The 14,439-nt window shown below is 46.0% G+C and overlaps 1 protein-coding gene across 1 annotated transcript; it reads right to left on the minus strand.

Annotated features, from left to right (window-relative positions):
- Window positions 1–4,405: 4,405 nt before the first annotated feature.
- dnajb1a (DnaJ heat shock protein family (Hsp40) member B1a) lies at window positions 4,406–7,351 on the minus strand. The gene is made up of 3 exons (XM_026164716.2): window positions 6,768–7,351; window positions 5,301–5,884; window positions 4,406–5,189 (listed from the first exon to the last, which is right to left on the minus strand). The coding sequence occupies exons 1-3, from the start codon at window positions 6,976–6,978 to the stop codon at window positions 4,959–4,961; spliced, it is 1,026 nt and encodes a 341-aa protein (XP_026020501.2). The 5' UTR covers window positions 6,979–7,351; the 3' UTR covers window positions 4,406–4,958.
- Window positions 7,352–14,439: the final 7,088 nt, after the last annotated feature.

Here is a 14,439-nt window from a genome sequence, read left to right on the forward strand (position 1 = left end):
CACAGTAAATAAAAAAGAGACAAGGACACTTTAATACAACGGGAATAATTACATGGTTTCTTTGAACAATTCAAATAAGACTAATACAGAAACTTATTAAAAATCCCAAAAAGTTGATTCTGTTCTTCTACTGAAAACGCTACTTCCAGATGAATAGAATCAATCTTTTGGGATTTACTTACCTGGATGATTGAGCATGCGTCAAGACCTTTTAAAAAAATGTAAAATAGTCCATTTGAAGAGTTTATCATAGCACAAAAGTAACACTAGTGTGGGTCACTAATATTCTTATAGTTTCTGACAGTGTATCTGTCTCTGTACTTCAATACCAATTACCACAATTTGTTCATGTAAACAGGGATTCTTCGTCACATAGAGTTCCACAGGGCTCTGTGCTGCGACCAATACCTTTTACCTCATACATGTTTTCCCTGGGTAACATCTTTAGAAAACACTGCATGCATTTCCATTGCTATGCAAATAGTACCTTGCTGTATTTATTTATGAAACCAGATTAGACAACTTGGTTCGTTATACTATAGGCATTCCTGACCTCCAATTTTCTACTTCTTAATTGTGACAAAACCTCAGAAACCTGGTGTCTATGTACTCTGGATGACATTATCCCTCTACAGCATGACTTTTTAATTTTTGGGGAATAAAATATTTCTCCCTATTTTGGGGGAGCTTTAGGGTCCCTAATAATATATCAATCATAAAATTTGACAAACCTGGTCTGGGCCACCAAAGGGCCGTCATTCATTGCGGTATGTGGGCCATCTGTAGGTGGTGTGCAGCCACGGGCCAGTTGTAGACACACTGCTGGCCCTGTGCTGGCCCAGAACAGTTTGAGCTCTGGCCCCAAATGTCAGCCTAATGTGTACCTTAATCAAGCCATGCAATAACAACATGTGCCAGAACATGCAAAACAGTGCAAAAGTAACATGCCGAAACTCTGTTCAGACAGTGAATGGACTGATTTTTATATAGCGCTTTTCTACTCTCCCAGATTACTCAAAGTGCTCTATACAACATGCCACATTCACCCACTTTTGCTTAACTGAGTGCTTCCTAACTACATTCATATTCTTGACATGCAGACTGGAGGAGCCAGGGATTGAACCACTAACCTGTAAAATAGGTTAGTCCATAAACATGTAAAATAGTGATCTTTATCTTGCCTCCTAATGGAGATGTCTCTCATGTAGTGTAAGGCATGAAAATGTGGTTTGTTGCCTCAGGGCAACGCTATGCAGTGGAGGGTTAAGTTAGCCTCCAGTAACACTTTGAGGAACCTGGTAGTCATTTTTGAAGTATGTCTGACATGCTGACAAACTAGTTCATGCATGTGTTATTCTTAGATTGGACCATTGTTAATCATTATTGTCAGGTTGCTCTGAAAGATCTCTGGAGAGCCAGTTGATCCAAAACACTGAAGTGGGAGTAGCAAAAGGGACGAACACAGACCACCTTTCTCCCGTATTGGCTTCTCTTCACTGACACTTTGTTAGTTCTAGAATTTAAACTAAAATATTTCTTCTTGCACACACACGAGTCTTGAATAACTAGACCCCATCATAACCATCTCTTAGATATGCTGCCATAAGCTCAGGCTGCCGAGGAACTTCCTATGATGCAATGAGCATTTTTTTTTGCCATGTGATTTTATCTTTTCTCTGAGATAGTTTGTTTTCTCCTCATCTCTGCGAATGCCTCTTTTCTTTTCTCTTTCCCCTCACAGCCGGCTTCAGCAGATTGTTGCCCCTCCAAGATCCTGTGTCTGCCAGAGGTTTCTTCCTGTTAAAAGCAAGTTTTTCCTTTCTACTGTCACCACATGGTTCTTTAAGGGGGTTGGAAGGGGTCATTTGATTGTTGGGCATTTTTCTGTAATATTATTTGGTTGTTAACTTGAAATAAATTAAGCCCTAAATTTAAGCATAGTCCCTCTAAACCAAAATGTATGAGGCTTGCTAGATAACGTGCTGGATACAGTGAAACCTGAGAAAAGATTTTAAGGGAAACTGTTGTTACAATTCAGCTATATAATTAAAACATTGGAGAGTAAGTGAGGCAGTATTGGCCAGTTTGGTTTGCCAGTTTCTTTATTGTGGAAATGCTAATCATCACAGCATAGGAAAGGCCAAGTAGAAATTTCCATATTTCCTATTATCAATTCATAAAACTTTTGTTGTTAAAAATCAAAGGCTTCTGAATCCCAACCTGAGAAATTTCAAAACATAAACGAGGTAAACAAAAAAAAGGATCTGTTTTCCTTTAAAAAGAAAAAAAGAAATCATTCATTCTGTAAAAAAATAATAAAATAAAATAGAGAGAAATTAGAGAGATTACACATCTCTACATTCACGTTACACCATGTGCAGAAGCAGGACGAAGCGGCAGTTCCTGACTATCATGAGGTTTACTTATTTTTCTCTGACAGTCACACTGATACTAAAATTACTAATATTCACTAGCTTCCATCATCATCACAAAGACTGTGTCTTCAGGATCGTCACCCAACTGTGAAACTACACAACACCCGATTCTGTACACGCTAGAGTGAAAGCTGTCTGGCACAATAGACTCGTGATATAAGACAGAATGATCAAAGGTTGCAGGCCTTTAAAGCTGGAGGTTAAACTTCTTTTTCACATCGTCATGTGAAATATAACGGCAGCACATTTCATATCATTTTTACAGGTTGGATAAAAGAAATTATAAACACACTGGCTTTTGATTCAATCTGCAATCAGACAGACACCATTAGAAGAACAAAAAGGATGAATTAAACCATCACAAATACATGACTTCTGTATAAAATATCAATTTCTCTGTGCATTTTAACAGGGTATGAATGCAGTCAGGTTTTGATCATTTTCAGTCATGTGACAGGATACACACATGTCCTCAGCAAATTTTAAGACACATACTTACACACATATATTACAATAAGATAGGGACAAATGTTTGGCACATTTTTTTCTCCAACAAATATTTTACATGAGCAATAATTTGTGTGTACTTCTGGTTAAACAAGAGTTTGGAAAAGTAAACATGTGCCATCTTTACAACTGCAGAAAAGAAAACTCCCTATGCCTTTGTTGTCCTCCATTAAAAATCTGGAAAATACTGGAGGTCCATCAAGGTGCATCTTATTATTAGTAGTAGCATAAGTTAATTGGCCTATCTCCAGATATATTAGCATTGGGATATAATGCTTTCTGATACTAAACAGGGATCATTTTATAGTCTCACTCCATTTTTACAATAATCTGCAGCACATGAAACAGAGCAGCATTACAGATGAGCACAGTGTAGTGTGGAGACCTGTCAAGTCTTCATGGTACGTTGGTGACTAATTTTATTAAATAGCCTGCTGGAAAGTTAATAAACAATGACCCCATCATTTTCTCTTTAAATATACCCCTAGCATAGTGTATGTACTTACACCAATCAGGTGCACAGGTACCTCCCCTTTGACCTGTCAGATACCCTCTATGTAGTGAGGCCTCTGCCACGTTCCAAAGATCAACTGAAACCTAAAGGGTTTCGAGGCCGATGTGACACCTTGGGAAGAAGACTGGCCACAAGTGGTTGAGCTTGGGCTTCAGCAATGGTAATGACCGAGGGACTGGCCGCTGAGTCCCAGTCATCCCTGACTGCTTGTGCAGACTGTCGCTAGGTGAAATAACCTACAATTAAGGTGCTGCACAAAACCCTCCTTGTCAACGCTCAGATTTCTGCTTTCGCCCATTGCTTCTACACAAGACACTAATTTGTCTGCAAGCATTCGCTATCTAACCATGGAGCAGTAGTGAAACTTGCAACGCAAACCAAAAATGGAGTGCACTCACCTCCAAAGCAAAACCCGTGTTTTACTACAAAACTATTATGTTTCAATAGGTGCAACTTTTACTCCATTTCCATTCTGCTCAACAAGCAGCTGGCAAGTGTTTGCAGACAAGTCAGCATCACCTCCCTTTGGGTGATTGTGGAAATCTGCAGGTGATATCTCTTTGCAACCAACTTCACCCAGCAACCACTCACTAACCAGACTGGGAATGCACATTTTTCCCTAGCGACCTTTGGTTGTTGGCGGGTCACTAACTGGCCTCTAGGCCTGCATGATAGGGGCTTTAAGTGAGTGTTACATGTAATAACATCCACATGAATGTTAAGTCTCACTTCACCTTTTAGTGGATTTAAAGTTGTGGCTGACAGTTTTATAATTATAAACAATATCATCTCATTATATATATATATATATATATATATATATACACACACACACACACACACTCCATAAGAGTCGTACTGAGCATCAGTCCTGGTAGGGCTCTACTGTTTTCAGCCTTGAGAACACTTTAGGTGTATTTTTCACAAAGCTTTACATTATAGCTTAGTGTAAACGACAAGTAAAACACTGAATTTTATTTATCAATGAAAAAGAAAACTCTATTAACTCCTAGTAAGACCAATACTGCTACAGATATCTCAAAAAGTTTCACCTTTCAAGACCCGCACAATATCTAAGCCTCAATTTTACTTAATGGAAACCCAAATCATGTCCTATGAGTAATGAAGTTTTAGCCACATTCATGCATCAGTGCACTTGCATCAGGGAGGTATTGTTAAGCAGCTGGCTATGTGTTACCTAAAGCACTCGCACAAAGATCTGCTATGTTATCAAATCCTCAGTTACTACAATAAGTTTCCCAGTGCTGCAATTCACTGAACATTTAAAGAACACCTGTTTGTCTTTCTGCCTTTGTCTCCTTCACTCAAAGCCAAAAAATAAATAAATAACAAGCTGGATTCTGGGTTAAGGATACGGATTTGTTGTTCAGGCAGTAAAATTAAACCCCACTGAACCCAAATCTGCCCTCAAAAGTCCAGGTAGTACACAGGACAGTGCTGCTGGAAATGCTAACTTTTTGGGGATTTGGAGTCATAACATGTCACAGCGGAAGAATCTGCTCGAGTGTATCGCGTGTGTTTTGGGCCAGTTTGTCTGGGAATTTAACAGTGAAGTCCAGGATCATGTCACCTCTCTTCTCTGGGAACTTGGACAACGGCAGCCCCTCGCCGCTTATTCGCTTTTTCGTTCCGGGTTTGACAATGTCTCTAGAGGTAACAGTGATGGTCCGGCCGTCCAGTGTGGGAGCTTTGACCGTGCAGCCACACAATGCCTGGAGACAAAAGGACTGATAAGCAGACATCCAAGTGCTCGGCCGAGTTTTGATTATAAGCATCTTTAAAAAGATAAACTAGCATGATTAATGTTGGAATGATTATCTTACCTCTCTAAGAGATATTTTTGCAGGATAAACAATATCTGAACCCTCTCTTCTGAACACCGGGTGAGGTTTGTCTTTGACCACAAACACCACATCTGCAGGAATGTTGGTGGCAGTCTCATCCCCCTCCCTGGGAAAGGTGATTTTCGTCCCCTCCTTCCAGCCACGCTTAATGTCCACCGTTAAAATCTTATCTTCGCTGCGCATGGTGCAGCCGTCCGGATTGAGCCTCTTGCGAGAAATCTTCATCTTTTTCGTGCAGCCCGAGAACACCTCTTCCAAGCTCACCTTCAGCTCGTGCACCACAGGCGGGTCCTTCTTCTTCTCGTGCGCTCGGTGAACTCCTGCCGGGTGGGTTTTGAAAGGCCGGTGAAACCCACCCATGCCGCCCATTCCTGGCATGCCAAACGTTGCGAAAGGGTTGTTGATGTCCACGTCGTCTTCCCCGTCCTGGAAGAAGAAGTGATCGAATGGGCTGCGGCCACCGAAGAACTCAGCGAAGATTGCGTGAGGGTCCCCGTGGAAGCTGTAGTTGCAGCTTTGACCGCCATGTCCTCTGCCTCCAGTGTCAGCTGAACCCTTTAATCCTGTTGAAGAAGACAACATCGCCAAGTATTTAAAAAAGAACGGGAAATATCACTGTCATATCAATGTTTGAAATAGCATGTTTGTTTCGTTTTTACTGTTATTTTTTATTTACCCTTTGATGTCTGGGAAACTAAGCATTCTTTATATAAAAATTGACTGCAAAAAAAAAGAGTTTTCACTGCACCATCACTGGTGCAAGTCAACACATAGTTGTCTTAACACAACAGACAAACACTGATCACTGCTAATGACAAGGTAGTTATCAGATGACATCAGATGACAGCCACCTGATTATTGATCTTTTTGATCAGCTTATTGGTGCTCATCTGTTGAATAATACCTCGGCATTACCGCTTTAACACTTATAACACACTGACCTTAATTCACCCTATATTCACCCCTATGATTTGAATCAACGTCTAAAGATTGCAAACAAACAAACAAACTGACACAAAATATTTACTACTTGCAAGAAGTAAATGCTCAGAAGCTAAAATATTTTTCTGCTTCCAGACATCTCAAAGTTTGATCTCTGTCCCTCCCTGTCCATGAGGGTGTGGACAAGGACACCAAAGCCTGAAGGTACAAATCATTTTTTCAAAGCCACAATAATAACAAGAGAGAGGCACACCGACAGGACGGGCAAGAACTTGCTGTTTCCAGCAGGTTCTCCAGCTGCACCCTATTGTACACCCAACTATTGTCAGATAACTGCTGCAGAAAGACCCCAGAAACCGCACTGAGGAGGATGCATGTGTACATCGATTAGATTGAGAGAGTAAGAAGATGCACGTTTTGCTTTGCATTATTTGCAGAGGATTAAACTCGGTAAATGCAAAGGCTGCAAAACTTCGTGCAACCCGGGGGAAGGAGTTCGGTTACCTTCTTCTCCAAAACGATCGTAAATGTCCTTTTTCTTGGCATCACTGAGGACGTCATAGGCTTCGGCGATCTCCTTGAATTTGTCTTCAGCTCCAGGAGACTTATTCTTGTCGGGGTGATAGCGCAGAGCCTGTTTTCTGTACGCCTTTTTTATCTCATCTTCAGATGCTCCCCTGGCTATACCCAGCACTTTGTAATAATCTTTACCCATCACACCGGCCGGTCGGCACTTCTTTCAATTGCTTTTGTTTGTTCAATAGCTTCGGTTTGACGTCGATAAAACACCCAGCATGCCTCGTGTAAAACGAAGCACAGGTTACCGGGATCCAATGTCTCACCCCGCCGCCGCAGTTGTCCCTGCAGCGGGCAATAGTTCAGATCGCCGTCGGGGTGCTCCTCCAGAAAGTGTCACAGCCCCCACAGCAACTTTCAGCTTTGACCCACTGGCGAGGACGAAAATGTCACCTAGCCTGCCCGCGTTTGCGTAAGTGTGTCAGTATGCCGCACTCGAAACCTTGCGAGGAAACTTCTGGAAGAAGCTGATGCTGCTGATGTGGGTCATCTCTGCCGAGTCAAGAAAATTCACCCCCGACAACTTCCGGTTTCGCTTGAGCTGCGCTGGACGTTTTCAATTAAACGTTTAAGAAACTTGTACTCGAAACCGGGAACCTATCGAGGCATTTATTACTGCTTGGATGACTCGTGTAAAATATCCGCATTTTAAAAGCTCTTAGCACTTATTATTATAATATAAGTGACATTCAAGTACGCATGCGCAGACTACTTAGCAGCGTGAGAAATTTTTTATACTATCGAGTAATTTTTTACAAGTTTCCAGTTCCTCGCTGTACTATAACGCAGGGAGGAGAAGAAATACCATAGGGTAAAAATAAAAATAAGAAACTACGATGACTAGACACACACCGACCACATTTTAAGCATCAAACTCTCCATTTCCTGCTTTATGGATTCGCGTTATGTAACAATTTATATTAATAATAAATTCATTTATTGTTGTTATTATTATTATCTTAGATGTGTTAAAGCAATATTTCTACAACAGCTCTTTATACAAATTCCCTGCACTTTCAAAACATGATGCAACATGATGCACGGATTTTATGGAATATGGAATATTGAATCTGGCTTGTGAATTGTACCTTTTAAATCTAAACACATGCGTATAGTTAACAAATAGGCCATAGCACAGGCACTTAGGAATAAAAATGAAATCAAATAAAGTGCAATAGATTTTAAAGTGAATGTCCACAGATCAGTCTAATAATCTTAACATCATTGTTATTGCATTTCAGCAATATACGCTGCATGTAAGTTAAAGGTAATAGTTGTGATCAGGCGTTTGAATACATTCATCACGGGAGTGAATGCCATGGTAATGATTGTCCAGCATATAACTTTAATGACTTAAAAGAAAAAAGAAAAATACAAAACAAAACAAAAAAACAAGAATTGCACGAGTTTAAATTTCTTTTGGATTTTCTCAGGGTTAAAAGGAAAATCGATTAGACCGTTAAAGAATAGCCCAGGAACCACCAACGCTCAGCCTGCCATGACCTGGAAACTCCAGCATCACTGTCCACAGTGGAGTGAGTTTTACATCAACATGGACAGAGAGTGTGCCGATTGAGAAAGAAGCCCTGCTCCAAAGTCGACTAAAATTTGCAGCTGCCCTCATGGACAAGCCAAATATCATCTGGGGAAGAATTTTATCAAACAAAACAAAAAGTAAGATATTTGGAGACAATGACAAGAGGTATGTTTGAAAGAATAAAGGTGAGACTTCTGGCATATAAAGAAATATGCCAGAAGCTTGTTGATGGGCGCCAAAAACATATGATCTCGGTGCAACTTGACGTGTAACCAAATATTACGGGGGTGTTTGTGTATATATCTGTATATATACTTTTGACCCTGTGCAGATTAGAGAAAATCCCCAAAAATTCAATCTAGTGCACCGAGCTTTTGTTTTCTTACAGTCATTAAAAAGAACAGTTCAAAAAAAATTATTTAAAGCCCCAAATTAACACGACATTCATGCCTATGAGTCTATGTAAAAGCTTGACCATAACGGTCTCGAAATATATTTTACATGCTCGTCTTGATGGATGCCCAGACTCTACAGCTTCAGCTAATGCTGACATTCCCCATAAGTGCAAAGGGGTGTCTTGCTTTTTCAAGATAATTTGACAGGATCCGATGTGGCTAAATTAACTGTTCATGTTTGATGGTGCATATATAGAAAGAAACTCTTTGAGTTCAATTATTAAGTGGTTTCACTGATTATGCAGTGCTGTGTGATAATTACTAGAGGACACATGCTAAAATACATACAGGACTGAAGGGGTCAGCATTGATTTTCCTGCTGCTCACTGCCTGACTCAGGAAGAAGTGCTGAAGGTTTTTCACATATTCACCGGCAACTTCTCATTAATCAGGATACAGCCACAGAGATATGCATAGAGCTAAATCAAAGGCTTTTTGACTGAGTTTCCACAAAAACAAAAAGCCTAGGGGTAATATGTTTCACAAGAGTGCAATGGATTGCTTTCACAGCAGTAGAAACAAAGACAGTGAATGAATGATTATAAAAAGCCCTTTTATTCTCATTGCATGAAAATCATTTTCACAATCATTGTGAAAAATGATAGTGTATATAAAAAAAAATCAGCTCAAAGCCCTTTTACATTGCATCTTTTCATCTCACGTTACACAGGGAATAATGAGGATATTCAGAAGAGCCTTTTGATAACCTAAACCGATTGTAGCTGCTCCACAAATCACTGTGAAGGATCACAACGACGTCACAAGATCAGATCTCAGTGTAACCACCTTGAAAAAGAAGCAGGCCCAGATCAACACATAAATGAGTTTATTAGCATGAAATGGATTACAGTTAAGCTGGAATGTGTCAAATCCAAGACTCAGAAGTGATCTGGGAATGCACGCGTACTGCTGCCTGCTGCCTGCTTCTGCCCTGTGGTGCTCTTACTTGTTATAAATAGAACATAGACTATAGCAGTGTTGGGAAGGTTACTTTTAAAATGTATTCCATTACAGAATACATGCCCCAAAATGTATTGTAACGTTCACAAGAACCAGACCGTTGGGGTCTCAGTTTGTCCGTTTATTTGGCACATAAGCCAGCGGGTTGTTAACTCAGGGGGAAGCGCTCTCGAACTCCCCCTCTCTTCAGCCTGGCACACACACAGAACAACCAGGTCCCACCCACCCCTTCCTGTACACCACAACCAAACATGAATCTTAAAGGAACAACAACAGTGTGCAGAGATCACCAACATGTCACTGTACAATAACACTTAACCATCGTTACACTGCCCCCCCAGCAATAAGTTCCTCGTCCCCGAGGGAACGACACAGTCTCTGAGGCGGGGTGGTAGCCTACGTTCCCTCCTTGACCTCCTGAGCCCCTGAGGTGGACGCGGAGCTTCGGGGCTTTGGGGTGGAGAGTCCGAGGGAGGGGAACGCAGCCCCGGTCGGGGGTCCCTCTGAGCAGGGTCACGGACGCTCTGTACACGTCCCTCTGGAAAGGAGGGGAGGGACTGCCCTCTGTAGGGGGCCATCCGGTCTCTGTGCAGCGCTACTATCCTCCCCCTAGGAGGCAACTGCACCCTGTAAACAACCTCCCCTACTCGCTCTAGGACGCTGCAAGGCCCCACCCAGCTGCTATCCAGTTTAGGACACCGTCCCTTCTTCCTCTTTGGGCTGTAGACCCACACCAGCTCCCCAGCATGGAAGTGCCTCCCCTTAGTGGTGATGTCGTAATTCCTCTTTTGGCGCAGGCCTGCCTTCGCCAGCTGCTCTCGGGCGTAGGAATGTGCAGAATCCAGCCCGTCCTGCAGCTTCCTTGCGTAGTCCCGGCCCGGTGGTGCCTCTGGCACGTCCGGGGGCTTCCCAAAAGCCAACTCTGCAGGAGTTCTCAGCTCTCTCCCTAACATGAGCAGGGCAGGCGTACATTGGGTGGAGTCCTGTACTGCCGACCTGTAGGCCATGAGGGTAAAGGGAAGATGGTAATCCCAGTCCCGTTGGTGTTCTGAGGTAAGGATGGCTAGCTGCTGGGCCAGCGTCCTGTTAAACCTTTCCACCAGCCCATCGCTTTGGGGGTGAAGTGGGGTGGTGCGGGTTTTCTTAGTCCCAAGGCATTCACACATGGCAGCAAATACCTTGGACTCAAAGTTACGCCCCTGGTCACTGTGGAGGGTCTCTGCTGTTCCAAAGCGGCTGAACATCCCCTCCACTAATACATCAGCGACCGTCTCAGCCTCCTGATCTGGGATGGCGTATGCTTCCGGCCACTTGGTAAAATAGTCCATGGCCACAAGAACATAGCGGTTTCCTCTGTCTGTGCGAGGAAATGGGCCCATGACGTCCACAGCTACTCGCTCCATTGGGGCTCCTGCTGGTTGCTGCTGAAGCTGAGCCCGGGACTGGTCCTGTGGCCCTTTGTGTGAGGAACATGCATCACAGCTGCGGCAAAAGTCCTCCACGTCCCTCCGCTGTTGACCCCAGTAATAGCCCTGGCGGAGGCGGCGGAGAGTCTTGGAGACCCCAAAGCGGCCGGAGCCAGTGCTCCCATGGCAGGCTTCCAGCACAGCTGACCTCAGCGACCTTGGCACCACAACCTGCCACCTCTCCTCCCCCGTGGCAGGATCCTTCCAGGCACGCTCCAACACCCCCTCCTTCAGCCTGAGAGCTGCAAACTTGGCCCATAGCCCCCTGGTACAGATGGAAAACCCAGTGACCTCATCCCAAAGGGGTTGCTCCCCCTTCTCCAGCCACTGCAGGACCGACAGCAGGTCCGTGTCTTGTTCCTGCCGTGCCCTCCACTCCGCTGCATCCACCATCAGAAGAGCCCTGCAGGCGAGCTGTGCTGCTCCGTCTATTGTCGTGAGTTCCCGCTCTATTTCCTCTCGCTTCTTACAGTAACGGCAGCCAGCTGCAGCACATGGGCGACGAGAGAGGGCGTCTGCGTTAGAATGGTGCGTCCCTGCTCTGTGCTCCACAGTGAAATTGAAGGCTTGGAGCTCCTCCAGCCAGCGAGCCACCTGTCCCTCTGGCTCCCTGAAAGACATCAGCCACTGAAGGGCAGCATGATCAGTTCTGATAACAAATGCTGTGCCGCACAGGTAGTACTTAAAGTGTCTCACCCCCGCCACCACAGCCAACAGCTCTCGTCGTGTGACACAGTAGCACCGCTCACTCCTGTTCAGGACCCGGCTGAAGTACGCCACCACCTTCTCCCCTTCCGGCCCAACCTGCGACAACACCGCTCCCAGCCCCACATTACTTGCGTCAGTGTCCAGGACAAAAGGCAGGGCGGGGTCAGGGGGGGCAAGGACTGGAGACTCTGTCAGCGATCTGCGGAGGGTGTCGAACGCCTGCTGACAGTCCCGGGTCCAGATGAAGTCACGGTCCTTCTGCAGCAGGTGGAAGAGTGGTGCGGCTATGGAGGAAAAGCCCTTCACAAACCTCCTGTAATAAGACGCCAGTCCTAGGAAGCTTTTGAGCTGTTTCTGGTCTGCTGGTGTGGGCCACTCGGTAATGGTGTGAATTTTTTCCTCCAACGTGCTGATGCCCTCACGACCCAGCTTGTGGCCCAGAAACTCCACCTCCCTCCTCATGAAGTGGCACTTGTCGGGGTGCAGCTTCAGGCCTGCAGCTGCCACCCTCTCCAACACTTGTCTCAGGGCATCCAGGGCAGCATCAAAGGAGCTCCCGTGCACTAGAAGGTCATCCAGGTAAACCAGACACCGTTGCCGTGGGACGCCAGCCAGCACACTGTCCATAAGCCTCTCGAAGGTCGCAGGAGCATTGCAAAGACCAAAGCTCAGGACTTTGAACTGCCATAGTCCCCTGTTAGTGCAGAAGGCTGTCTTCGGTCTGGATTCCGGGGACAGTGGCACCTGCCAGTAGCCACTCCGCAGGTCCAGGGTGGAGAACAAGGAGGACCCGGCTACTAAGTCGAGAGACTCATCAATCCTGGGAAGGGGGTAAGAGTCCTTCTTCGTCACTTTGTTGAGTGGTCTGTAGTCCACACAGAAACGCATCCTAGGACTTTTTTTCTTAGGCACCATCACCACCGCGGAGGCCCACGGGCTATCAGATGGCTCTATGATGCCCGCCTTCATCATTTCACACAACTCTCTGTCCGCAGCCTCCTGATGAGCCAGGGGCAGGCGGCGTGGGCGCACTTTAATAGGCTGGGCATCCCCGGTCTCAATGACGTGCTCTACCAAGTGTGTCAAGCCAACATCACTTTCTTTCAGGGCAAAAATGTCACTAAACTCTTTTAGTACCTGCCATAGACTCTCTTGCTGCTGTGGAGTCAGCCCCTCACAGTTCTTTGACCAGATACTCCTCACTGCTAAGAGCCTCTCCTCCTCCTCCTCCGCTCGCTGTTCTGCTGGCGGGTCTGCAGCGGTCTCTGCGGTGGAGGTGGACGCCGTGGCAGATGCTGTGCAGACCGGGGGAGGAATAAGCGGCACCTTCTTCCCATCAGGGGTTACGAGGAAGCCTTTGCCTAAGTCCAGTACACCGCCAATGGCTCGTAAAAAATCCAGCCCAAGGATGCAGGCGTCCTGCACGTCAGCCACCCAGGCAGCATAAGACACACCGAGGTCCCCCACCTTGAACTGGAACACTCCCCTCCCTCTCATTGGGGCCAGATCACCGGTCACAGTCTTAAGTTGCACATTAGTCGGTTGCACAGCAGCTCCGGTTGGGACAATATCGGGTCGGACCAGCGTTGCATTGGACCCCGTGTCCAGCAGGGCCGTACAGGACACCCCCGCGATCGTCACTGGAACATGGCAAAAGTCGCCAACCTGGGTCCAGCCCACAGCGATGGCCGCACCGGGTGGAGGTGGCGGTGGTGTGGGGATGTCGTTCTCCCAGGCCCGTGTACTCCCGCCTACACGGGCCCGTGGGCGTTTCCCTGAACCGCTGCAAGCTTGGGGCACTGCCTGATGAGGTGTCCGGGTTGTCCACATCCCCAGCAGCTCTGTGGTCGGCGGTGTGGGCCAGCCCGAGGGGAAGGCGACTGCAGCGAAGCCGCCTGCACCAAACTGCACAAGCCCGCTGGCGTCTCCATCTGTTCCACAGGTGCTGACACAGCCCTCACCACGTGTGCGTCATCAGCGCCCCCAGAGGATCCTGCAAGCATCTCCCTCTCCAACGCTAGCTCCAGGGCTGCACTGAGTGTGGCTGGCCGAGCAAGCTGAGTTTGCATACGGAGCTCTTTAGGGCTCAGGGCCTGCAGGACTGGTCCCGAGCTAACTCCGCTTGCACTGATGGTGGCATGCTGTCATACGCCCTCCGGCAAAGGCACTCGATTTCATGGGCCAAAATGCGGAGGGGCTCGCCTGGCAATCTGCGTCTGTTGTGGAACTCCGACCTCAGCAGCACTGGTTGGTTATACTGCCCGAAGCGCCTCTGAAGTGCTCCGACCAGAGCATTATAATCTCCCCTCTGCTCCTCGGTCAGCAGCAGCAGGCATGCAGCTGCATCCTCACACAGACACAAAGCCAGTTGGAGAGCTTTATGTTCCTCAGACCAGCCAGCTGCGACAGCTAACAGCTCGAACTGTGCGATAAACACTTCCCATGGCGTCTTGCCGCTGAACTTAGGCGTTTTT

This window comes from Astatotilapia calliptera, chromosome 4 (genome assembly GCF_964374335.1).
Source record: "Astatotilapia calliptera chromosome 4, fAstCal68.1, whole genome shotgun sequence".
In the NCBI taxonomy this organism is placed as follows: Eukaryota; Metazoa; Chordata; class Actinopteri; order Cichliformes; family Cichlidae; genus Astatotilapia; species Astatotilapia calliptera.